This window comes from Vombatus ursinus, unplaced genomic scaffold (assembly GCF_900497805.2).
Source record: "Vombatus ursinus unplaced genomic scaffold, bare-nosed wombat genome assembly UNPS02014808.1, whole genome shotgun sequence".
NCBI classification, from domain to species: Eukaryota; Metazoa; Chordata; class Mammalia; order Diprotodontia; family Vombatidae; genus Vombatus; species Vombatus ursinus.
In genome coordinates, this window is record NW_020954586.1 from 2,764,200 (window position 1) to 2,791,630 (window position 27,431).

At 47.9% G+C, this 27,431-nt stretch overlaps 1 protein-coding gene across 2 annotated transcripts in view; it reads right to left on the reverse strand.

Moving 5' to 3' along the window:
* Window positions 1-27,431, reverse strand: part of EFHD1 (EF-hand domain family member D1) — a 49,660-nt gene that overhangs the window by 9,118 nt on the left and 13,111 nt on the right. For both annotated transcript variants that reach the window (XM_027875315.1, XM_027875314.1), the window contains one exon: window positions 12,835-12,982. In XM_027875315.1, coding sequence (XP_027731116.1) covers window positions 12,835-12,982 — 148 coding nt within the window. The remainder of the gene's footprint in view (window positions 1-12,834; window positions 12,983-27,431) is intronic.

Consider the following 27,431-nt stretch of genomic DNA (forward strand, 5'->3'; position numbering starts at 1 on the left):
ACAGCTGGAGGACGTGCTAACCGGGTCACAGTCAGTGATCATTCAAAGACCTCAGAGAAAAGGAGAATTATCCCAGGGCTAGATTAGGCCATGAGGTGTCCTGATTTAGCCCCCAAAAAGGAAGAAAACAGTCAGCCACCTACAGCCCAATGAGCTTGACTTTGATTCTTGGCCAAATTCTAGAATGTATCCTTTAAGGGAAGGAAGCAGTCATTGATGACAAGGGGTCAAGGAATAGACACAATTTACTAGACCCAACACATATTTTTCTAGATAAAAATTTCCAAGATGTTGGCAAAGTACTTGACAACATTTCTCTATCTTTTTCAGAACTCTAGCATATTATTCACTGTATGCAGTCTCTGCTCTGGACAAAATGGGCTGGGGATGTCCTCCCTCCATAAGATTCTCCCACCTCCATACCTTTGTCCAAGAAGCAGTGATGACAAGAGTCATGGCTTTGTCAGTAACATGCCCAACTGCCCTAATTTCCTTTTTGGACAGGGTTACTAGACAGAGATCAGGGGGATGCTGTAGATCTAAGTCACAAACATTTTATCAAAGCATCTGACAAGCCTTCTCCACCTTCTCATGTTATTCCCTCCTACGTATCTATCCCCTCCTTGTAGTTATCCTGGCGTGGTAGGTATTTACCAGGCACAAGATTCCATTTCCTCCCTCCGTGAACAGGTTTAACCCTACTTTCCACCCCTCCTGAGACCTTTCCTCAGTCTCCCAGTCATTAGCACTCTCTCCTTATTGAAATCACTCTGCATTATTACTATATAAATGATATTTCCTTACTTACAGCATATCATACTCCTCTCGCTGCTTGAGGGCAGAGACAATTCATTTTTATCTTTGTATACATCCAGAGCCTAGCTCACAGTGCCTACTACTACACATAGTAGTGCTTAATAAATGCATTAAGCAGAATTAAATATTTTTGAGGACAAGATGGGGAGGTCTAAGTCACATGACAGTGCAATCGGGTGGCTGTGGAACGGGCTGAAGGGCCAAAGTGCAGTCAGTCTTTAGCTCTTGTCTTTAGGGGAGTGGCCCAGGGATCTGTGCCTTGGTCCCGTGTTTAACACAAAGCTAGAAGAGAAAGTTGAGGCGTGGAGTAATGAAGGTCCCTGCCAGCCCCCTAATCACACGTTGGGAGCTGGAAGGGAACAAAGGGAGCTCCAACCCAGTTAAGCAGGAGCCTCCAGACAACATCCCAACCAGCGACAGGACCAGCATTGTCTCCACTCTGCCTTCCCGAGTTTCCTGACTTCCTCCTCCCACGAAAGCCTATTGGCCGCAGCTTCCTGGGGTGGGGCCATGAAAGGTCCCAGCAAATGTAGTTGGTGCCTCTCAGACTCGGGGGTCACCTATGATACCCTGAGCAGATTCGTTTCTGTGGAGAGGAGGGGGGTCCATTCAGAGAAGCAAAGCTTCCCTCTGTTTTGGCTTTGAGCGAAGCCAACTTTCTTTGCTCAACACCCCTTGCAGACCTCATTTCATCCCATCATCAAATCTGAGCTAAGGGCACTGGGATTAGAGCCAAACCTGCAACAGAAGCCTCCTGCAGCAACTGGGAACTCACTCACTCCCTACCAAGGTGGCCCAGTCCACTTTGGGACAACTCTAATGGTCAAGAAATTTCCCCTCATGTGGTTCACATCCAGCCCCTAACAAAAGGCTGTGCGACTCGAGACAGATCAGTTCACCTCCCAGGTCCTCGCTAAGATTAAAAATTACTGAGGGATGGCTGATCTGCCTTGGGGGAGGGAATTTCCACACCAGAATTTCCCTACACCAATGAGGTCCTGAGTCTGGACGGTAACAAAAACCCCAAGATGAAACCTGGCTTGATACAGCTTCTGCCCCAGAGAAGTTCTAGTTCTGGTTCTAGAACAGAGTTCTTCACTTAGGGGTTGTGAAACCAACAAACATCCGTTGGATCTTCTGAGCACACTCACTCAGCTTTTCCCCAAGATCTTCAGCTAGCCCTGGTTCCAGGCCCCTAACCCGCCTGGTCTCCCTTTTCTGGACACATTCCAGAGTATCCACATTCTTCCTAACAAGGAGGCCCAGCTCCTACAACTGGCCTGCTCCTGCCCCTCCCCCCATAAGTGCTGAAACTGAGATTAAAAAGTGGTTTACAAGCCTGAGCTTCTGGCAAGTGCTTAGTGCAGACTATGAAGTCCCCAGAGAAAAGCCCAAGCCATGAAAATAACGCTCAGCTATCAGGAGTCGGGCCAAGAAGAAGGCTAAGTGACTGGCTCGGGGTCCCACAGCCACAATGTACTTCAGGTAGGATTTGAAGTCAGGTCTTCCTGTTTCCAGGCCCAATGATCCACCCACTCTGCCCTACTGCCTAAGCAGTTGGGGCTCATTCCACTTTGAAGGCCTGTTTGACTGGAGCACAGAGTAAGAGAATGGGAGTAATATGTAACAGGGTGGTAAAGGTAGGTTGAGGCTGGGTTGTGAAAGGCTCTAAATAGTCAAGAGGAGTCTGTATTTGCTCTTAGAGGTAAAAGGGAGTGAGAGTGTGTGTGTGTGTGTGTGTGTGCGCACACACATACACACATACAAATATACATATATGGATACATATATGGATCAAGAGTCTAGAAATTAAGTCTGAATTTTGCCCAACTCTCCCCTTCAAGGAGGATAATCTAGAGCTTGAGAATTAATCAACAAACAAACAATGATACAGTCCTCACCATGTGTCAGGCACTGTGCTAAGGGCTGGAGATACAAAGTCAAAACAAGAACGGTCTCTGACCTGACCTCCAGGAGTGTTAGGCCTGGACTCAAGGGGACCCAAGTTCAAATATGAATCCAGACACTTAACAGCTCTGTGATCCTGGGCAAGTCACTTAATTTCTCTTGCCTCAGTTTCCTCATCTGGAAAAGGAGAGAGTTGGGCTTGGTGAATGAACTCTAAGGCCCCCTTTCCAGCTCTCCATCTGTGATCCTATGGACACAAATATGGAAGCACCTATATAGTGTTTTAATGTTTGAAAATCACTTTACACATTTCATTTGATCTTCAGGACACTCTGTGAGGCAGGAGCTATTATTATCTCCATTTTACAGATGGTCTTCCTGACTCCAAGTCCAAAGTTCTATCCGAGGTGTCACCTAGCTGCCTGTGAAATTCAAGATATAGATGGTAGACACAAGGTAACCCTGGAGAATGAGGTAGAAGAGAAATGAGAAATGAGAAAAGAACCAGCATAAATTTAGGGTTTAGGGTTCTTTCTCATGGAAGAAAGGACAATGATCCTAAATATTCACATTTTAGCCCACCATGGGGAATGACAAGACTTAATTAAGAAAGATTCCCACCCATTCTTCAAAGTTGAAATTAAAAACACAAGGACAAGGAATTCCTAATTTAGGCTTTTGGAAGGAAAGCCAGGTCTTCTTTTTTGGTAACTAAATCTAATTAGAGTCAACCCAAAGGAAGCCCACCCACCCACCCACCCAACCCATCCCCCCACCCATCCATCCACCCACCCATCCATCCATCCCCCCACCCATCCATCCATCCACCCATCCATCCATCCTCCCACCCATCCATCCACCCACCCATCCATCCATCCACCCACCCACCCATCCACCCACCCATCCATCCATCCAACCATCCATCCATCCATCCATCCACTCCCTTGGCCCCACTGAACTGCTGGGATGAATCTGCCTTTCTTCTGATAAAATCTGCCTTCTGAATCCCCTGAAGAGCAGGTCTGAAGAGACCCAGCCCTTGAGGGCTGTCCCAGCTCCAGTCAAGGGACAGAGGCAGCCAGTCCAGCATTTGTATGGCTAGGAAGGGAGTCTCGGGCCGGTCTAGGGCCCAGGCAGAATTCTGCTCTCAGTTGAGAGGTGGCCCCACCCTCCAGGCCAATTAAAGGCACAGGCTCAGTTTGAAGATCTTTGTGTTTCCATAAAATCTCTTCAAAGCTTCTGTTTAATATGCGTGGGGGTGAGTGTGCATCCCTGTGTTTGGGGGGGGGGAGGGGGTCCTCCCTTTTAAATATTCATCAGAACACCCATTTCCAGGCTTGCCAACCATCTATCCTTGTTTGTCTTCCTATTTATAGCCCTCAAAGGCTGGTATGCAGGGAAAGAATTGGCCAAGGTCCCGGCTAGGACTCCCAAGGGCTGGAGGGAGGAAAAGGGGACAGAAGCTGGGGGGAAAGGACAGCAAAGCTTCCCAAGTTTGTTTAAACAAACTGTAAAATGTTTTTGTGAACTCCTTTAATGGAAATGCTCCCTGACCCTCCCCACCCTCCCCCCTTTTCTCATTAAGTCAGCCTGGTGAATAATAGGACAAAACATCATTGTATGGGCCTGGCGGTCACCCACAGCCCAGCCCCCACGTCCAGCTTGGGAGTAGGCTAGGAGTCTCTGCATCCAGGAGACAGGAGAGAAACCTGGCGGAAGTGACAACCTGGTTGTTTCTTTTTAAATACTTTGACCAAAAAACATTGTTATCCTAAGTCTGGGAGAAAGTCTTGACCAGGACCAGAACCAGGACCAGGACCAGAACTAGAACCAGAAGGCATCCTGGTGCCATGGAAGGGAAGACCTCCAAGCTCTCAAGAGCGAGGTGAAAAAATGCTCCAAAGCCTTATAATTGGAGAAAGGAAAGCCAGCCCACCCGGAGATTTCCCCTCACACCCATCTGCCCAACAAAGATTACAAAAGAGGAAAATGACAAATGTGGGAGGGGCTGAGGGAAAACAGGCACACCGATTGATCCAGCTACTCTCCAAAGCAATTTGGAACCATGCCCAGAAAGTCATGAAACTGTGCGTTCTCTCGGACCCAGACCTCAACACTAGGCCTATTGTACCGCAGCCCCGGCAAGAGACGAAAGACAGAGGAAAAGGACCCACGGGGCCAAAAATATTTATGACAGCTCTTTTGGTAGGGACAAAGAACTAGAAACGAAGGGGGTACCCAATAGCAGGAGAAGGCAGAATAAATGATGGTTTGTGACTGTAATGGACACCACTGTGCCCTTGAGATGATGAGACGGAAAGTTGCAGAGGAAGACTTCTGTGGCCTGAGGCAGCATGAATGGGGAAGAGCCAGGAGGGCACTTTGGAAGAAGCCCCAAGGTGACTTCCTGCCAGAGAGGTGGCGGCCTCAGGACTCAGAATGAGACAGCATCTTTGGATAAGGCCGTGTGGGAACTTTAGTGTGACTCTTCACACTATGAGGGTTTTATTTGTATTATCTAAAAATATATTCAACGGGGGGAGGAGGGGAGGAAGAGAAAATAAATACTTGTAAAAAAAAATGAAGTGAAAGTTAAAAAAATAAAGAAAGAAAGAGTCCTGGCTATGGAGTCAGAGTACCTGGGCTCAAATCCCACTTCTGATACATGCTACCTGGGAATGGCCTTGGGCAATTCCCTGGGCCTCAGTTTCCTCATCTGTAAAATGAGCAGGCTGCACCAGATGGATGGCAGGCCAGGTCTAATCTATGATTCCACGAGAATGTTAATGTCTAAAAGATGGGCTTTTTTCTGGAGTCTGGAGTACTTGTTCTGCGTCCTGAGGTTCTTCCCAGCTCTGGCATTCCCTTTCCCTTGCAGCATGACTATCCCTCCCTTCTCTGACATCTCTTCTAGTTATTGTCCTGTATCTCTCTACCTTTTAGCTGAGAGTTCAACTCTTTAATAAAAGGCTGTCCACACCCAGGGCCTACACTTCCTATCCTCACAATCTTTTCTAAACCCTCCATACAAATGCCCAAGCCTCCCCATCCTAAGAACAAAAACAAAATAAAGTGGACCTTGATCAGACCAGGCCCCAAAGCCTTCTAATGCTCCCTCCCTTCCTGGCTAATCCACACTTAGTGGCCCTCTCCTTCCTCCCCTCAGTCTCTTCCAAACCCTGCCTCCTCTAACCTCATCATTCCAGAGAAACTGCCCTCTCCAAAGTTACCAATGGCCTCTCCAGGGCCACATGGAATAGCTTCTCAGTCCTCATCCTTCCTGCCCTCTCACAGCCTCAGACATTGTTGATCACCCTCATTTCCTCCTGGATCCTCTCTCCTTTCTGGGATTGAGACCCCACTCTCTCCTGGGTTCTTCTTACCTGTCTGACTGCTCCTTGGCTGGATTTGTTCATGTCACACCTACTGACTTTGGGTGTTCCCCAAGAGTCTGTCCTGGGCCATTTTCTCTTCCTCTCTTTTCTCTTCCTTGGGGATCTCATCAGCTCCCATAGGCTTGTGATGATGCCTTTGATCCATATCTACAGAGCCCTAGTCTCTCCTCTGAGCTTTGGTCTGGACTCACCTTTCCTGCCTGTTGAACGACTCAAATCCAATATCCTGCAGGCATCTCAAACTCAGCAGGTCCAAAGCTAAACTCATTATCATTCCTCTAAAACCCAGCCTCTTCTGAACTGGTACACCACCCTCCCAGTCACTCATATTTGCCAATCCAGTGACAAATTTCATCATTTCTCCCGTTATCACCTCTGGCCTTTTCCCTTTCCTTCCACTCACATGGATACCACTCCAATCCAGGATCTCATCAGTTCCCTGGACTCTCACAATAGCCTAACTGTCATCCCAGCCTCAGTCTCCCCACTCCAATCCAACCTTAGCTACCAAGGTGATTTTCCTCAAGTCCAAATCTGACCACGTAATCTAACATCCCCGCTCAATGAATTCCAGTGGCTCCTTACTACCTCCAGGATGAAAGATCAGGTTCTTTGACTGACGTTTAAAGCCTTTCCACATCTGTCCCCTCTCTACCTTTCCAAGTCTTCTTTGGCTTCACTCCCTTCCAAGAACTCCATCATCCAAGCTCTAGTGGCTGACACGCTGGTCCGTGTTCTCTCTCCCACCACCATGTCTTTGCATTGGCTGTCCCCCATGTCTGGGATGTTCTCTCTCCGCCCCTCCATCTCCATGTACAGACCCCACTTTCTGCAGAGGCAAAGCCCCCTCACCCCATAATGCCTTACTCTTGATCTGTTCTGTACAGCTCTACCTGCCTACATGATATCTCCACGTACACATTAGAACATAGCTCCCTGAGCACATGGATTCTTTTCGCCTCTCTATCCTTGGAGGACGTGCCTGGCCCCATTGCTGAGTGCTTCAAGTGCTCATTGACTGGCTCTGACTGCTCTCAGCCAGCTTCAACGTCCAATGGGCTCAATCCATAGGATTCAATTACAAAAGGAATCAAACACCAGCTCCAAAACAAGTCTCAGACCAATCAAGCCTCTGGACTTCCAGGATGCTGGGGAGGAGGACAAACTTGCCCTGGAAGAGGCTGAGAGTGGATCCCAACAACGGCTGCTCATTTCAGTTGGCACCAGATGCCAGCTGGGCACTCAGTTGCTCCTCCGCAGCCATGCCCACCAGAAGGCACCTGCTCTCACTTCAGCAGCTGTCTCCTGTGGGTTTGAGGCTCACATTTCTCAGTGCTCATCCCCGAAGTGACAAGTCTCTCCCCTGCGTGAAGGCGGCCAAGGTTCTTAAGAATCCAGGCCCAGATCAGGTGCTGAGATCCAAGAATGCTCTTTGAAAGATGGGTAGGCACGGCTGGGGATGTACCCACCGACCCCAGAGTGGGGAAAACATTTACTCAACCCAACTCATCAGCACAGTGCCTGCTACTTACTGTGCCAAGCATCGTGATAGGCTTTGGGGCTATGGAGTCAGAAGAGAAATAACCCTTGAGCTCCAGAAGCTTCCATTCTATGGATCTATAATCCATAATGAGCATTTATTAAGTGCTGGCTATGTGCAAATATACTGAATTTGTTTTGTAGTTTCAAAAAAACCAGTTTTGGGGGGGGTAGTTTTTCTGGGACAGGCTATCTCTGCCCTAGCCAGACCCCCCTCCTTGTGCCAAGTACAGGGTACTTCTCTCCAGCACTTCAGGATTTTAGGGACTATTCTGCTCCCTGCTATCTCTGTCTTCTCTGCCTAGAAACTTCCAGCTCCCTAGCTGCTAATGGTATCACACTGCCCGTGTGGGGTAAAATGGGCCAAATAAAGGACAGTAGAATTGCTTTCAGCTCATCTAATTCTTTTGCAAGGTCCATTTAAGTACCAGAAATAGACCACAATAATCCGGCACTGAGCTACAGTGAAGAGCACTGGATTTGTACTATGAGACATAGGTCTGAATCCCTCCTCCTCTGGGCGATGGTTTGGGGTGGGGGAAGGCTTAGTCTGATGTCTTCTAAGCTCTAAATCTGAGACAGAATCTTTTACCCCTAAATCTATTGGAGTGGGAATGGGGGGAAATTTTCCTAGTGAAGGAACCTTCTAATGTACAGATTACTTGGTAAATTTGTTTGCACATTGTGTCCCCCGTTAGATTGTAAGTTCTTTGAGGGCAGGGACTATCTTTTGCCTCTTTTTACATCCTTAGTGCTTAGCAGAGTGCCTGGTACACAGTAGGTGCTTAGTGTTTATTGATTGATTCCAGTGAGGAAACCCAAGTTACCTCTCTCCTCCACACCTCAAAATATTTACAAATTCACAAATTTAACTAAAAGATATGCAGTAAGTAGACACAGACATAGATATAATAGTAAGAAGACATAGATGGCACCATAATATTAAAACTTTTCATTTGCCACATGAGGAAATGAGGCCAAAGTGACCTACTCAGCCTCTCATATCTGGCAAGGAGCTGGGGATGAATGATGAGCCTGGGACACAAGGCTTCTGAACCTGGAGCTAACCTCGAAGCAGGTTTAAAATAGAGCTTAATTGGAAAGGTTGGTCAGTCAAAATTGTTTATTAAATGTTTACTATGAGCATGTCAGAGCTAGGCACTGTGCTAAAAACTGGGACAAATGCAGAGTAGGTGGAAAGTAATCTCAGGGTGGAAGTGAGGAGGAGGTTTCTTGCCAAGGCCTGTCGATTTCAGCTCTGCCAGCATCTCTGGCCAACTTCACCTGGGCCAACATCTGTCAAACAATTCCCTTTTCTCCTTTGACATTGCCCCTCCTCTGGAGCAGGCCTGTCGTCTCCTCATGCCTGGACTATTACAGTAGCCTGCCTCAAGTCTCTCCCCACTTCAATACTGATGTTGGAGGCCTAAGTGACTGGCCTGGTGGTACCCTAGACAGTAATCAGAAAGTTCAGATGGGGGGAGGGGAATGGTCAAGGTAGGGGTAGAGAGAAGATAACAAGGTCAGCTTTGGACATGTTGAGCTTGAAAATTCCATGGGGCACCCCATGGAAAGGAGTCCAATGGGCAGTTGGTGAGATGGTACTGTAGAGTGAGGTACCACAAGGTAGAGATTAGGAGCGACCTGGGAATCAGTTGCATGTTGATGATAACTGAACCCATGGAAGCCAATAAAGAAACCAAGTGAAGAGAAAGGCTCAGGGCAGAGCCCTGGAGGCTACCCACAGCTGGTGAGTGTGGCAGAGTTAGAACCAAGTGGGCAAGGTGAGGAAGGGAACAGAATACAGCCAGGGCACTGGTGATGGCCTGAGAAAGAACTGAGGGACTGGAAGGATTGGGGCCATAAAGAGGCAAAGGGAAAGTCATCATCCAACAGGAAACCTTCTAGTAAGCCAGCCAAGATGCTAATGAGCACTCACTTTCAGAGCATAGTCACACCCCTAGAGACAGCATGGAGTGTAGTGAACTGAGCACTAGATTTAGAGTTGAAAGACCTCAGACTGTATATCAAGATAAGGTCACAATGGTACATGATTTAGACATAAAGGGTGATACCATAAGAAAATTAGAAGAGCAAGGAATAGTTTGTCTGTCAGATCTATGGAGAACAGAAGAATTTATGGCCAAACAAAAGATAGAGAACATTACGAAATGCTTAATTTCAGGGATAATTTTGATTACATTAAATTAAAAAGGTTTAACACAAACAAAGCCAATGCAAACAAGATTAGGAGAGAAGCAGAAAACTGAGAAAATTTTTTACAACCAGCATCTCTGATAAGGGCCTCATTTCTAAAATATAGAGAACTGAGTCAAATTTATAAAACAAGTCATTTCCCAATTGAAAAATGGCCAAAAGATATATACAGGTAGTTTTCAGATGAAGAAATTCAAGCTATCTATAGTCATATGAAAAAATGTTCTAAATCACTATTGATTAGAGAAATGAAAATTAATAGGTGCTAAAAGGACAAAAAAGGGAAATGATAAATGTTGGAGAAGATGTAGGAAAACTGGGACACTAATGCATTGTTGGTGGAGTTGTGAACTGATCCAGCCATTCTGGAGAACAATTTGGAACTATACCCAAAGGGCTATAAAACTGCATACCCTTTGATCCAGCAATACCATTTCTAGGGCTGTATCACAAAGAGATCATAAAAAAGAGAAAAGGACCCACATGTACAATATTTATAACAGCTCTTTCTGTGGTGGCATTCCCCCATTTGGGGAATGGCTGAACAAGTTGTGGTATATGAATGTAATGGAATACTATTGTTCCATAAGAAATGATGAGCAAGTGGACTTCAGAAAAACCTGGAAAGACTTGTATGGCTTGATGCCATACAAGAACATACAAGAGTACATTCTACACAGTAACAGCCACATTGTGCGATGACTGACTTTGATAGACTTAGCTCTTCTCAGCAATGAAATGATCTAAGACAATTCCAAAGGATTCATGATGGAAAATGCGATCCACACACTTAAAAGAACTATGGAGTCTGAATGCAGATGGAAGCATTCTATTGTCTCTTTTTGTTGTTGTTTTTTCCTTTCGTTCTGATTCTTCTTTCACAACATAACTAACGTGGAAATGTGTTTAATATGATTATACATGTATAGCCAATATCAGATTGCATGCCGTCTTGGTGAAGGAAGGGAGGGGAAAAATATGGAACTCAAAATCTCATAAAAGTGAATGTTGAAAACAAAAGAAAGAGAAAGAAAGGAAGAGAGAAACACAGAAACACAGAGAGAGAGACAGAGAGACAAAGAGAGAAAGAAAGAAATCCCACCCAGGCCACTTACTAGCTGTGTGACCCTGGGCAAGTCATGTAACATCATCTGTAAAATGAACAGATCAGCCTGGGAGGCCTCTACGGTCCCTTTTAGCTCCAAATCTCAGATCTTATGCCCCTGGACAAGTCACCTACCTTCTCGGAACCTCGGTTTTCTAATCTGAAAAATGAAGATAATGCTCACACTACAACTGACCTCACTGAGTTCTCATGAGAAAGATGTTTGGTGATATTTAAACATCCACCTCCCAGTGCCTCTTATTTTTCTTCCTCCACCGCCCACCCCCAGATTTGTACTTCTCTGATGTTTACTGACAAGGCTCTAAACTGGGCATCTAACTACCACCAGACCATGGATTCAGGAAGGAGAGGAGCTGCTCACCCTCCCACCCTGGGTGCCTGAATATAGCAACTGACCGGGACTGAGAGAATTCTGGGCAGGTGGTGGGAGAATGCCGGCCTGGGGTCACTGGCCTCTGCTCACACCACACCCTCTCTATTTCTGCTCCTGTAAGTCACAGCTCTACCTTCTCCATCCCCACAAAGGCTCCTTTGACAAGCCTCCCTTCTCAGTTTGATCAGGTTTTTAGGGTCAAAGACTTGGGGCTACAAGGGACCTCAGTGGCCCAACTCACTTTATTTACCAGAGAGGAAAGTGAGGCCTAGAAAATGTAGGTGACTCATTCAAGGTCACACAGGCACTAACTGTCAGAGGTGGGATTGGAATCCAGGTCCTTGGATCCTTTCTATTACAGAGGAAGGAACCTAGGCTTCTTCCTCTATAATATATTCTTTCTTTCTCTCTTTCTTCATTTCTTTCTCTCTTGTTTTCAACACTTTGAGTTCCATATTTTTTCTCCTCCCTCCCTCCACCAAGATGGCACGCAATCTGGTATAGGCTATACATGCACAATCAAACATTTCCACATTAGCTATGTTGTGAAACAAGAATCAGGACAAAAGGGAAAAACCATGAGGAAGAAAGTAGAGCCAATGTTTGAACCCAGGTCCCGTGACCTGGAAGGGTCACAGGATCTTAGCTCTAGAGACCGGCAGGGGCATCTCATCCAATCCGTTCATTTTCATAGAGAATGGGAGGTGACTTGCCCAAGGTCACCCGGGGAGTTTCAGCATTTCTAGTTTCTGTAACCCAGGGATGCCACCAAGGCATGAAGGCCAGTCACAAAGACCACCAGGAAGAGCTCACTGCAAGGGGGGAATCTTGGGAGGGGAGGAAGGACACCGTCCCTCCGAGTTCTGGGAGTGAGTTTGAGGTCTTTGGGCAAAGGCTTCCAGAGTAACAAAGAACCCGTCAAGTAAGCAGAGCAGAATGCGGACAGGGGGGGGGGGAGGGGGGGGGCGGGGGGGGGGGGGGAGGGCCCAGGCAAACAAGGAGGCCGGTGGAACAGAAGAAAAGCCTCTTCAGACTGCAGTACCCCAGGGAAGGCCACCTATTAACATGAGAAAGCCCAATGCCTATCGGACTCCCAAACACAGCCAAGATCTCACTCAGCGCCTGGAGGCCAGGCATGGTGGGCCTTCTTTGGGTCAGGCTCCAGTCAGTCTCCCTTCCCAGCCTCACCGCTCCCTTTCAGGCCTCCAGGCTCCAGACACCTGGCTCACTAGCTCTCTGCCTCCGTGCATGGCCACAGGCCACATCCACGGCTGACGTGCACTCAGACCTCTGCCTTTGAGAGGCTTCCTGGCTCAGCTCTGGGGCCTCCACTCTACTCTGCTCCTCCCACGTTCCTAAGGCCTCTTTTGTCCGGCCCATGGCAGACACAGGTGGGTGACTGGTTGACTCAACCTGGCTTTCCCCTGGGAGTCTGGGCTAGGGCGGGGGTGCACAAATACCTCCCGGAAGCTCAGCTTGCTGTCTAGGTCCTCATCCACCTCCTTGATCATGTTCTTGAGGCCCAGGTGGGTCTGGGGGGCTCCCAGCTTCTCCATCATTAGCTTCAGTTCCATCAGGTCGATGTAGCCGTCCTTGCCAGAGTCATACCTGCAGGGTTCCAAGGAAGGGGCTGGGGTTAGCGGGAGGGGAAGGTCAACTCCGTTCCACAATCATTCGCTGAACCTCCTGGCATTGGCCCACGCCCCCAGGGCATTTCCTCTACATCACAGTGCCCCTTCTCCTGTCTGGGCACCAGGACCACCGACATGGATGGCCGGCCCTCCCTCCCTGGCTTGGGAGTGCTCATACACTCCTTCCCCCAAAGGCCGCTCAGGCGTTCTTTGGGAGGTGGGGGGATGGGAAGGTCATGTTTAAACCGGCTCCACTCTCGCGGAATGTGGAGAGAGAAGACATATGTAGCTACTGAGGCTGAGCCATAGACAGGCAGCAGAGTGGGGAGAATTTGGGGATCCATTCCTGCCTTTGACGCTAACTAACCGTCTGTGTGATTCTGGGCCTTGGTTTTCTCATTTGTAAAGTGGGCAGAGAAGGACTAGATGACCTCTCAGAGATCCCTTTCTACATGATACTGATCTCAGCTTTAAGGGGGGTGTGTGTGTGTGTATGCGTGTGTGCGTGTACGTGTGTGCGTGTGCGGTGGGGATAAGAAGAAGTGGGAGGGGAAAGGAAAGGAAAGAACATGTACAGACTTTCTCCAGATTTAACTGTGTTTCAGTAGGAAAAGCTTTGGAGTCAGAAGACTTGAGTTCAAATCCTACCTCAGACACTTATGACTTGTACGTGCCTGGCCAAGATTAATCCCTTTTGGACTCAGTTTCCTCACTGGTAAGATGAGGGGGAAGGCTCCGTGGAGGAAGCAGCCCCTGGCCTGAGTGGCCTTGTGGCCAGAGGCCAGCCAGCACACTTACTAATGCCAGGTTCCTCATCTCTCCCATAACAGCACTGGGCTAGGCATCCTCGGAGGTCCTGCCCAGTCCCAGGTCTTGGATTCTAGGATGTGTGCCCTGAACAAAGGGGATCCTCATGGAGTGTTTCTTGACTGACTCGGGAGACAAGACTAATCTTTAAGAAACAATTAAGCGCTAATAAAGGACAGCCACCTAAAACGCGGCCAGGCTCAGAGACCCAGAGCCAGAGGGCCACACAGGTCATCTACTCCACACCTCCCATCCCCATTTTAGAGATGGGGAAACACAGGCAGTCCGAATCAGCAGCAACTTCAGGGCCAGCCCATGTTCCACTGAGCCACACTGCCTCCCTCTTCCTAAATAAGTAGTAGATGGTTTTCCAGCACTCCCATGCTGATCTGTTCATTTTACAGATGAGGAAACAGCCGAGGTTACGTGACCTGTCCAGGGTCACACAGCTAGTAAGTGGCCTCGATGGGATTTCTTTCTTTCTTTCTCTTTCTCTCATTTTCTACATTCACTTTTATGAGATTTTGAGTTCCATATTTTCCCCCTCCCCCCCTTCACCAAGATGGCATGCCATCTGATATTGGCTATACATGTATAATCATATTAAACACATTTTCACATTAGTTTTGTTGTGGAAGAAGAAAGAAGAATCAGAACAAAAGGGGAAAACCACGAAAAACCCAGCCCTCAGTCCATTACGTGACACTGCCATCTTTACCCCAATCTATTGGAGGGATCTCAAAGCACTCAGAACATGGAAGGCAAGGGCTGCTGCTTCTGTTGCAGGATACATTACCCTGCCTTCAAGCAGCGGAGACGAGTACTGAAAGCATTTTTGGAAACTCAGAAGCAAAACTGTCTCGGAGCCTAAAATATTTTCCTTCTGAGGCCACAAAAAGGAGGTAAAAAATAATGCCTGCCCTCATGGTGCTCATCATCTAATGGGAATAGGGCCTGGCCCTGGGATCCATCGTGGAGGGCAGAGATGTCAAGCCTCAATGCTCTCCTGGGGCCAGAACCAGATTAAAATGTAATTGGGAAATGTTTAATGAAATAAATGAAAATGCCAGTAGAGCACAGATAATGTTAACAGGAAGTTTTCTAAGTCGGTAAGAAGCTAGCAGGATCAGGTTTAGGGGCCGCACTTCTATTGAGTGTGACCTTGGCGTACGGAATTCCCAGGAGGAGCCGCCTTCAGTGGTTAGGTGACTGGGTCAAGGTCACACAGACCATGTGGCAGAGACAGGACGCCATAGGACATACAGAATACATACGACCCAGGGGTGTGGGAGGGGATGGACTCAGGAAAGAAAACAGGTGCTGCCTTCTTTCTGCCAGCAGCCCCTGGTCCTCTCAGGGCCAGATGCTGCCTCTCTCTGCCCAGCGGCAGATCCAATCTCAAAGGTCAAAGACTTTGGGGGCATTTAAGAGAATGTGCCTCCGGCGCCGGTGACAGTTCCCAAAGAGGATTCCAGAGAGGTTTGGATGCCAAGGCACTCCGGTCTGCAGGATGACCACATGGAAAGGGACTTCTGGAGGTCAGAGGGACCAGGGCTAGCCTCCAGGGGGCTGTGGGCAAAGGAGGCTCTGGACTTGGAGTCTTGCCCTGACTGGGAAAGTTAAGTCACTCCTTAACTGGGAAAGTTAAGACACGCCCAAGGGTCTGTCCTCAGCCCTCTCCCCTTCCTTCTCTATTATCTCTTCCTGGCCACTCTTGTGCAGTCCCACGGCTTCAACTGTCTCCTCAGCACAGAGGGATCACCTCTCTAAAGCTATCTGAGACCAATTAGTCCAACCTTCTCATTTTACAGAGGAGGAAACTGAGGCCAGGAAGATCTCACGGTCACCAAGGCCCAGGTCAGTCATGTTGTAAGCATCAGAGGCATGACTCAAACCTGGCTCCTCAGCCTCCAAATGAATTGTTCCTCCCATCTGCCTCTGGGAGGCAGTCTTGAGCTCATTCTCTCTTCAAGCCCCAGACCCACAGCCCTGATTGCTAACTAAATGCCCTGCTAGTACCTCAAACTCAACACGTCTACAACTGAGGACCTGAGTTCAAATCTTGGCTCTTCTATCTGTGTGACCTTGAACAAGTCAATGAATCTCTCTGGGCCTCAGTTTGCCATTCTGTAAAATGACGGGGTTGGATTAGATGGTATCTGAGGGCCCTTCTGACTCGGACATCCTATGGTTCTGTAAAAAATAATATTAAGAAGGCAAAGATTTACAGAAACTTGAGTTAGAATTCTAAGCCTACCTACTGCCACATTGACCAGAAGCTTCATTTTGTTCATTTGTAAAATCATGCATTGGATTCCAAGGCCTCCCGGGTCCTTCCAGGGTCCTCCCAGCTCTGAGTGGATGATCCCAGGGACTGCAAGGAGATATCTTCCACCCAGGGAGTTTCTACCCATTCTTCAAAAGACAAACTCAAATGCCCCCTTATCCCTTCAAGGCCTCAGTCAAGAGATTATTCTTAGAACTCACAAAGCCCTTTGTTTTGTGAAAGCAAACAGTCCCGAGCCCCACCAAGAAACTTCTCTTCCACCACCACGCCTCCAAAAGTTGGTTGGAAATGGAAATAAAAATGGAATTTGATGCCTGGGGGAGAGGAGGTGAGAAAACCAGGAAGGAGAGTTAAAATTCAGTTTGACTCTCCACAACCCCATTTGGGGTTTTCTTTGCAAAGATACTTGGAGTGGTTTGCCATTTCTTTCTCCAGCTCATTTTACAGATGAGGAAACTGAGGCCAACAGGGTAAAGTGACTTGCCCAGGGTCATCCAGCTAGTAAGTGTTTGAGGCCACATTTGAACTCAGGTCCTCCTTGACTCCAGGCCTGGCCCCCTATCCACTGCACCCCTTAACTGCCCTAAAGTGTTTATCCCGCACCTACCTGAGCAAGCTCCTTACAGAATGTTACCTCACTTTATCCTCACAACAACCCAATGAGGTAGGCGCTGTTATCCCCATCTTACAGTTGAGGAACCTGATAGATAGATATTTGGTTTTTTAAAAACCTAATATAGTGCATACTACAGGGGCAGGCACTGTGTTGAGCACTGTACAATTATCTCATCTGATCTTCATAACAACCCTGAGAGGTAGGTGCTATTATCATCCATACTTCACAGATGAGGAAACCGAGGCAGAGTTAAGTGACTTACACAGCTAGTAAGTGTCTGAAGCTGGATTTGGACTTAGGTCTTCCGGACTCCAGACCACTGCACCTATGTATAAATGTATGCATAGTTCAAATCCAATACTCAGCTAGTAAGCATTCTGAGGACAGGGACTTTTATTTTTGTCTATCACTCATGGTCAGCTGGGGGGGGGGGTGGCCCTTACTGATAGTGGGAATTTAACTTGAATTAAATCGTTGCTCAATTAATTCTTCATGTTCTGCATTAATTAGGATTAGGAGTTAGAGTTGGAAGAGATTTTTTTCTCTAGTCCCATCCTATCACTTTTACAGATGAAGAAACTGAGGCTGAGAGATTGGGGGATTAGCTAGCAAGCCTGGGGTAGAGATTAGAATTGAGTTCTCCCTACTTCTAATCCAGGGCTGTTCTGCACAACTCCCTGAGCTTTCTCAGGTTTCTGTGCCTTCTTTGTATTTCTTATCTCTCCCAGCACAATGACATTCTACTATGTTCATTGGAAATATGGGCTGTCTCCAATTTTTTAAGCTCTGGTAGATAAAACTGACTATGAATAGATTCAGAGATTTTGTAGCAATATCCCAGGGTCAAAGGGTATGAGCGGCTTGATAACCGTTGTGGGTAACGCTATATTCCTTTCTTAGGAAGATTGTACCAATTCACAGGAGCCAGTGGGTAGACGGTGTGCCTTCTGCCGCCCACAGCCTCATCCCCAAGGAATTTAATTTGATCATTTTGATGGCTATAAGGTAGAAGCTTGGTACTGTTTTAATTTATGTTTTTATAATTATAGGAATAATTTTTTTGGTGGTTGTTGACAATGTATGTTTCTTCCCGTGCCTTTTAAATCCTTTGACCATCTTGCCTCTGGGAAACAGACTTCAGTCTCATCAATTTCTGGAAGCTCCTTACAGTTTTGGGGAGAGGGATTTGAGTCAGAAATAGTTATTGCCCCCAATTCTCTAGAGATCTACTATGGAGCAAGTGTTGGGGGCTTGGAGTTGGAAAGACCTTGATTCAAATCCCCCCAATTCCACTTCCCAGTTGTGTGACCCTAAGCAAATAATTCCATATCCCTTGGGAGATTTCCTGATACTTATCTACAAGATTAGATATTTATTTCAAAGATTTTCCCTCAATCTGATTCTTTTGTTTTAATTTTGGATGAGAAACAGCATGGCCTAGATGAAGATGGTTGATGGTTCACCATCTGTCTGACCAACTTATCTAGGCAATTCTGCAGAACTGGTAAGTTGCTGATAAGGTGCTGACTTGCGCTGGTAGAGGGCATTTCCTCACCTGGGAGTGAGTGTCCTATACCAAAGAAGCCAGAGGAACCATGTGACTTCTCCATCTCTAACTTTGGTTGTACATTTATTTTTATGTAAAACTTTACTCTTGTATAATCAAATCCATCTTGTTTCCTAGAATCTTATTTCCTACAATTTCTCCTACGTTGAACAGAAGTATTTTCCATAGTTGTGACAATCGTTTCGTTGCTTTTTCTTCTATTTTTCAGTGTTTTCAGGATCCACTTGGACCTTACCATGGTGCTCGGTTTCCAATCATCAGACCACCGGTTTACAGCTAGAAGGGGTCTTATTAGAATTTATCTAGTCCAACTCCCTTAATTTACATATGAGGAAACTGAGGGCTAGACTGACTTGCTCAGATCACAGGGGGAATGAGTAGCAGAACTAACATTCAACCTTAGGTCCTCTGCCTCCGATTTTTCACCATAATGTTTAATTTTCCCAAAGATTTTCTTGGATAATGAATGATTCCCATCACCCACGTGTATTAGAAATTAAAAATGCTAAGACTAAGTTAAGTCTAACTTGATGTAGTTGTGGATGCCAAAAAATGGATAAAAGAACAGATAAGGATATAGACCAACACCATTTACTAAGGAAATCTGACAAGTATAGACTAAAACACCCTCAAAACCAACTTGTGCGCAAATGCTTGAGAGATATGGCATCAAAGAGCAATGCTAACTTAAAATAGAAACTTGTTTGCACAACTTAAAAAGGATGGCAGAAGATCATCTATGAGTAGTATTCTCTTGTAAAACAAACAGAGGAAGGAATACAAGTTTTCAGAAAGTTTACAAGAGACTCAACAGAGTGTAAGCTCATGAGGGCAGAGGCAGTTTTAAAATTTTTTCTTGGTATCCCCAGGGCCTAGCACAATGCCTTAAACACAGTAGGTGCTTATAAATTATTATGGCTAACCTTTATATAGTACCTACTATGCGCCAGGCACTGTGCTAAGCACTTTACAAATATCCTCTCATCTGATCCTCAGAACCATATCGGCAGATGGGTGCTGTTATTTTACTAAGGAGGAAACTGAGGTCCTGAGTGCAAATGACTCACTCATAATTCTACAGCTGAGAAATAGCCAGCCTGAACTTGGAACAGGCTTGTTCTTAGCCAGGAACTAAGCACAAGAAAGCAAAAATAACAAACAAGCATAGATGAAAATAGAACAGATTTCCAACCCCAACTTCAGTTCGACTGTTTACGGGGCCTTTGTCTCAGTGCTGTTCAGGGAAGAAATGGCTCCAGAGCCTTCTTTTTTCAGACCGATTCTGGTCCAGGAAGGGAGCAGAAATCGGCTGTCAGAAGCCAAGGGTTTATCTCTTCCTTAATCATATAAACTACCCCATCTTAGAGTCATAATACACCCCCAGCCCTGGATTTTTCTCCCTTCTTGTGAATAACAACATTACCAGACATTTCGATAGTACTTAAAAGTTTGCTAAGTCCTTTATAAACATTATCTCAGGGAGGCCTCATAACAACTCTGTGAAGTGGGAACTGTTGGTATCATTTTACAGATGAGGAAACGGAGCTTGAACCCAGGACTGCCTGCTTCCTCCGCTGGCACCTAGCTGCGGGAGCCTATCCCACTCTTTGTGGGAAGGAATGTGGGCACGTGCAGGAGCATGGCAGAACAAAGGACGGTAGGATGCCATGGAATGTGATCCCCTCAGAAGGGACCACTGGAGGACTATAGATTTATGGCTGGAAGGGGCCTTAGGAGACATGTGTTCCAATCCCCTCATTTTACAGGTGAGGAAACTGAGGCCCAGGGAGAGGGCCTACTCTGTGCCAGAGGTTGGGAAGACAAAGACAAATAATAAAACAATCTTCTCAATGAGTGAGAAGAAGCCGCTGCCCTTCTGAACTCATCCTTACCATTTTCTGGCTGTGTGACCTGGGGCAGGTCACAGCCCCTCCTTGGTAAGAGGAGGAAGCTGGACTGGATGACCTCCAAGGTCCCCTTAAGCGAGGGTCCGCTCTCTACCCTCTCTCTACAGATGGGGAAACTGAGGCCCAGAGACATTAATGGCCAAGCACTGAGGCTGCAGAGACAAAAAAAGGATGACGAACCGTGGGGCAAGCCTGGTAGTGGACACGCAGGAGGACCAGTCCCCACTGAGCTATTACGTTCCACCTTCCGAAGCCACCCCATTCCATCAGGCTCCCCCCGCCCCACTTCTCCCCCGTGCATGGCAATCCTGGGCTGGGCTAAATGTGGCCGAAAGCAACAGAGCGATTGTGACCCGGGCCCAGAGCGGAGAGAACAGGTTTCAGCCAGGAAGTCTTTGCCCACAGCACAGACACACAAACACAGGGAGCCAGGCAGTCATTTCCAGGAATGTTCGGCATCTGTGCCCCTAGGTTTTCTCCACACACTTTGGTTTTCCTCCTCGCCCCGACTACCTGGGGCCTTCAGGTTTTCAAAACAAGAGACCAATGGCCAGCGATGCCCTTGGAGAGGGAGGACAGGCTCTGGCCCGTGAGGAGACGAACAGCCCCGCGCTTCTCAGGAGAGAAGCAAAGAGTTGGGGCCAGGAGGCTGTTACCAGTTAGCTGGGGGCAGGAGAGAGAGGAAGAAAGGAAAAAACCCAACCCAATAAACAATTACCAATTTAAAAGAATGAACCTGGCTCAGAGGGTAGGCTTGACAAGATTATCAGTTTCCAGATGGGCTAATTGGGAATAAACTCCCGAATGTGGCAGCTATTCCTGTACATTGGGCGAAGCAATCTGGAACTATGAAGAATTCAGCAGCTGCCGGGACCACTGATGTTACTGTTGTTATCACAATGGTGAGCGTTAATTTACATTAAAACATAGCGTTTGGAGGTTTGTAAAATGCTTTGCAGATGTTACTTAATGTGATCCTCACAACAATCCTGGAAGCTAAGGTATAATTATTATCCCCATTATACAGAGTGGAAAACTGAGGCCATTAAAAACTGCTAGCTGTTATCATCATGGCTGCAGAGCTGCCAGGGAAATCAGAGACCCTTGAGTCCAACTTTCTTATTTACAGAGGGAGAAACTGAGGCCCAGAAAGGGTAAGCACCTTGCCCAAGGTCAGTGCGTTTCAGTGCTGGATTTGGAGCGAGAGAACCTGAGTTCAAATCTTGCCTTTGTCACTTAATTGCTGTATGACCTTGAGCAAGTCACTGTACCTCAATGGGTCTCAGTTTCCTCATCTGTAAAATGAAGGGGTTGAACTTGAGGACCTCTAAGGATCCTTGTAGTGCCAAACTTGCTATGGACAACATGGGTAGCTGGGGTCCAGAGGGGGGATTCAATCCCAGAGCTCTTTCCGCTGTCCCTGGATAGGAAGGCCTAACCAGGCATGGGACTCCAGAGCCAGCCGGAAGGAGGAGGGGCTCCCCAATAGAGGCACCAGGGGGAGTCACAGGGTGGGACCCATTTCCCCTTCCCCAAGCCTCAGCCTTTCCCTAGAGAACCCCAGGCAGAGCAGAGCTCAGGAGCAGTAGTGCTCCTCAGCATCCCATAGCACCAAGGCCAAGCCAAACTTGGGGCAACCTGGGAAAGGAAATGGAAGACAGAGGAGGGGACACAGCTGAGAGACGGAGACAAAGGACCAGCCAGGGGCAGGGAAGAGAAGGAATGAAAAGCCTGGAGGATCAGGAGCTTCCAGCACCGCTCGGGGTGGGCAAGCAGGTCCGACCCCAGCCATCCTCCATCATGGGGGTGGGGATCCGGATCCCCACGTCTCGGGAGGCTCCATCACTCACACTTGACTCCTTCTGCCCCCCACCCCGCCAGCTCTAGGCCATCCACAGGCTCCCTCCCCTCTCTGCTGTTTACATCTCTCAGATATTTGTAGGTTTCTCATGTCCCGGGGTCACTCCTCCTCCAAGCTCTCCTTCCCAAGGGTCTTTCATCTTTCTCCCCTTTTATCTTTCTCAGACATGTTTAGGTTCCTATCTTCTCTTGACTCCCCCACCTCTCCTCTGTCTCCCAGAAGGATGCTGAAGTGTCCTAGGTGAGGAATGTGGATACTGGGGAAGACAAAGTCCTGACCCCCCCCCCCCCCCCCCCGGGTCTGCCTCCCCTCCTCTCAGGCCCAAACAGCAGTCTAAGTTTACCCGCTTTTGGCAACCTGAGACCTCGATCTAAACGGACTGCCCCGGCGCTCTGGGTCACGGTAAATAATTAACAACATTTACCGAGTGTCTCTGATGAACGCTGGAGAGGGCCTGCCAAACATGAGCTAACTTCTTCAGGACCGTAGGCTTGGAGATGGAATGGACCTCAGGGGCCATCTAGCTCGCCCCTCCCTCATTTTCCACATGAGGAAACTGAGGCTCAGAAAGAGACTGGCCCAAAGTCACACAAGGCAAAGAAGGGTCCAAGTCTCTGGGTTCAGTTTCCTTCCCTACAAAATAAAGCAGTTGCCCTAGAAGACCTCTCAGGTCCCTTCCAGCTTTAAATCTTCGTCCTCCCTCCATATACCAGAAGCGTGCAGGATCTGCCCCAGTCTCCATTGTTAGAGTCAAAACACAAACCCACTGGCTTAAAATTGGGGTTTCTGGGTCTGCCCACATCTACCACTGCCTTTTTTTTTTTTTTGTAAGGATTCTGATCAAAATGGCCAGGTGAGGCAGACCACGGTAGGCAGGGAGGTGAGCACGATTCTTGGGAATGAGGAACACCCGAGTTCAAATCTGCTGTAGACACTCACTAGCTCTGGACCCTGGGCTTCAGTCTCCTATCTTTAAAATGGGGATGATGGCAACACCTCCCTGCCTACCTGACCTATCCATTTCCTTCTTCAGTAGCCCTCCAGAGGAGCCTCCCGACGCGCTGGAATCCTTCCTCCAAGATCATTGGCATTTACTGGAGGAACACTCCAGCTAAGTGCACATTACTCTCTGCCGTGCCCTCTGTGCTCACTTGCTTTTCTCCCTGATGGACCTCCCATTCTCTACCCCCAGCCTCTGCACAGGAACCTGGCTCCCTCCTCATCTCCCCCTTACAAGCTACTTAAGGGGGAGGACCCTTAGAATTTTGTCTCTGTCTTCCCATGACTTAGCAGAGTACCTGGCAGGCATACAGTTGGTGCTTAATAAATGCTCGTTGATTGCTTGAATCCCTAGCCTACTGCTTGAGATGGAAACCCAATCACAGAAGTAGCAACAGTTAGGGTTAATTCTGTGTCCAACTCAAATTATTTTAAGCTGCCTCTCCTCCTAAGGATGACTGACCACCACAGCCCTGAAATGAACTGGAGTGTGCCCACTTTTCCCTTTTCTTATCATCCTTCCTTTAATTGGACATTCCATCTCTTAGCTCCATCCATCTGCTCAATCAAGCTCTGCCCCATGCCAGAAACCCACTCCCATCCTCATCTCTTCCTTTGAGACTCAGCTCAGATGTCACCTCCTCTGGGAAGCCTTCCCTGCTCCTCCCACCCCCAGTTATCAATACTCAACCCCTCCCCCCTCCAATTACTCTATATTTACTTTTATTCTAGTTGAATTCCCCCAAAGTGGAATAAAAACTCTTTGAAAGCAGAACTGCTTCTGTGTGGGTCTATGTATCCTTCAACCCAAGAGGAATTGAGAAAAAAAACCAATGAAAAATATTTGACAGACATCATGTTCTAGGCACAGGGCAACCAAACACTGAGACCATCCCTCCTTTTTTTTTTTAAATTTAAATTTCTTTTTTATTTTTAGGCAGTTGGGGTTAAGTGACTTGCCCAGGGTCACACAGCTAATAACTGTCAAGTGTCTGAGGCCAGATTTGAACTCAGGTCCTCCTGACTCCAGGGCCAGTGCTCTATCCACTGAGCCACCTAGCTGCACCCCCATCCTTCCTTTTAAAAAGCTTACATTCTGATGGGGGGACAATGAGGAATTATTCTTTTTTGTTTGCTTGTTTTTTGTTTGTTTGTTTTTAACTAGGCAATTGGGGTTAAGTGACTTGCCCAGGGTCATACAGCTAGTAAATGTCCTGTGTTGTGTGTCTGAGGCTGGATTTGAACTCAGGTTCTCCTGACTCCAAGGCCAGAGCCCTATCCACTGTGCCACCTAGCTGCCCCCAGGAATTATTTTCAAACTTTGGGGAGAACATGGACAAGCCAGAGGCATGAAAGGAATAGCTTCATGGACGAGGTCAGAGATCCCCTCGAATCACCCTCTGTGTGCCCAGCACACAGTAGGCACTTCATTAACACTTGGTCAGTGGCTCCGTCCTCTAAGGGCACCTCTCCCTAGAGGCTAAATTAGGAAGGAAGGGGCCGTTGGCCTGGAGGAGGGGAAGGGAAGGAGTTCAGGAAACACGCTTTTCTTTGGGTTCTAGTTACATCATTCTGGCAGAAAACTCCCGAATTGGCAATGTATCCCTGATCTCATCACTCCAGCCTCTTCACAAAAAGACTTGATTGCAGACGATGAGGCTACTCCTGCCTCCCGCCCTCTCTCCGGGGAATTCAGAAGTCAGCTTTCATTTTTTTTTTTTTTTTTTTTTTTCAAACTCTGAGTTTAAGACTCACTAGGTTCCAGGGACTGGCCCCACAGTCTCCCCCGGCTTTGCTTGAGTAGACTGCGGCTGGCCAGCCTGCCCTCGATTCTCTGCCCCTCACCCCTTCCCACACTCTCCAGGGCCCGGGACTGGAAGGCAGTGTCCCAAAGCCTTTGGGTTCTCATTTTAAATTCGGGTACTGTTGTTTTGAGGTCCCCGCCACCCTGAGGACATGCTGGGATGCCTGAAAGGTGTGGATGAAACACAGAATTTGGAGTGGAACAGCGCGTTCTAATTCTGGGGCTCTGTCACTGAAGAAGGCAGTCTGGTACAGTGGGGTCAGCGGGCCTGGATTCAAATCTTGTTTCTGTTGCTTCCTGTCTGTGGGAACTTGGACAAGTCCTGTAACTCCCCTGGCCCTCAGCTTTCTGATGAACATTTCTGTAAAATGAGGGCTCAGGTGACCTAACCTAACGTCCTTTTCAGCTAGGCTGAACCTGTAGTAAGTGACAAGTCACTGTGCCTCAGTTCCCTCATCTGTAAAATGAAAAGATGAGGTGATGGTCTCTCCCACATCCCTTTCAGCTCTTAGCTAGGATCCTTTTATGACAAGTTACAGCCAAGGGGACCAGGTATTTGGGAGGGCAGTTACCACTGAGACAGAATCAGGTGTAGACAACTTAAAAAGCCTGGCCCTTGGCAAGAGGAGCTGGGAATACAAAGACAACCGTGTCTAAACCACTGCCCCCCGCTGTGGAGTCCACAGATCTCGAGGAGCTGGTGTGGTGCTGACTCCTATAGCCAATCTGTGCCAGTGGAGGGGGACTGGAGCCCTTGAGGTCCACTACTCTACCCACTAGGTCATGCCGTCTTCTCCTTGGGGGAGGAGAAGAGAAATACTGATAAATATGATGCTGACTAAGGGTCTCATTATGAGGGAGGGGGGCTTCTCCCATTCTCTGCATTCACAAGGTTCTCCTCCAGTGTGAATTCTCTTATGTTCAGTAAGGGATGAGAGTCCACCATGGAAGCTGGGCCTCACTCCGGGCTGGGCTGTTCGGCGAGTTCCCCTACCCTCCCGACAGGCCCAAAGCGCCCTCCAGCTCCTTCCCCTCAGCTCGAAGGGAAGCTCCCGTGAGGGCAAGAATCCAGGAATCGGCTTTCAATTTGTCTTTGTATCTCTGGGACCTAGCCTGGTGCCTGGTGCACATCAATGCTGGCTGATATCTGTGCACTTACTGCTTCCCCAGTAGAATGTATTTATGCATTTATACGTATATGTGTACACATATGATATATAATATTTATCTAGGGCTTTTAAGACTGTGAAATACTTTACAATTATTATCTTATTTGATCCTCACAACAGCTCTGGCAGGTAGATGCTATTACTATCTCCACTTTACAGATGAAGAAATTGAGGCTGGGAGAGGTAAGATGACTTACCAGGAGTTGAAGGATTTGAACTCGGGTCTTCTTGATTGCCCCCAGGCCAGTCCACTGTGGTCTCTGGGTAAAGAATACCCTGGGAGGGATGGGCAGAGTGGAAAGGGCAGACCATTGGGTCTAACCTCTTCATTAGACATATTTGAAAATTTGGGACTTGCCCCTCCCCGACCCTCACCCCTGCACCCCCCCCCAGGTCCCTTAGTGCCAGGGGCAGGATTTGAACTCTGGTCTTCCTTCTGGACTCCCAAGCCTAGAGCCCTATCCACTAAACTCTGCAGCCTGTGGACATTAGAGAGAATTTGTTCTCAGGGAGGGAAAGGTCGTTTCATTCAGAGGCAGGTTTTCTAGGTGGGATCTGGTCACAATTCCCCATTGTCCTCCCTAAAGGTCAGATCCGGACCCAACAAAGGCCTGGGCTGAACCTGCTGCTTCAGAACTGAATCTCACTGAGCTGGCCTTAAAACAAAGTGCTCCCGTTTCCCATTTCGGGGCCCCTGGCTCTCCGAGAGGAGGGGGCCTGTCTCACAACCACCCCATGGTTCAAGGGTTATCATTCCCATTTTACAGATGAGGACCGAGTCTCTCAGAGGTCCCGAGCTGGCCCTGGGCAAGGGGGGTGGGGGTGGGGGCCGTCTGGGAAGTGGAATTTGACCTGCAGGCGGCTCCTCCCGGCAGGGACCACGGAGGCTCTCCTTCCTCCCCCCTCCTCCTGGCTCCAAGCCTGGAGGATTTTACCTCATAATAGCTAACATTTGTGAATGTGCAAAGTACATTACAAATATCATCTCAGTTAATTCTCACAACCCTGAGAGGTAGATGCTATGTTATTCCCATCTTACAGATAAGGAAACTGAGGCAGGAGTGCCCAGGGTCACACAGGATTTGAACTCGGGTCTTCCTGACGTTAGCCCCTACTCCTCTCCCGTCAGGCCGCTCTCACCTCTCACTGCCATGATTCCATGGTCTTCCCGGTGGCCTCCCTGCTTCTGATCTCTCCCCAGGCCAATTCATCCTCAAGGCAGTCAGACTGACAGCTTGACCTCCTCACTCCCCCCACTCGATAGACTGCAGCAGCTCCCCACTGAACCCCAGAGTTGGAGGGGACCCCCCAAAGCAGGAATCCACCCTGCAACGGGCCAGCCAAGGACCACGGCCTCTAAGCAAAGATCATTTCTCCATTTGGCTCGTCCCAGCCTGACTCCAACAGGC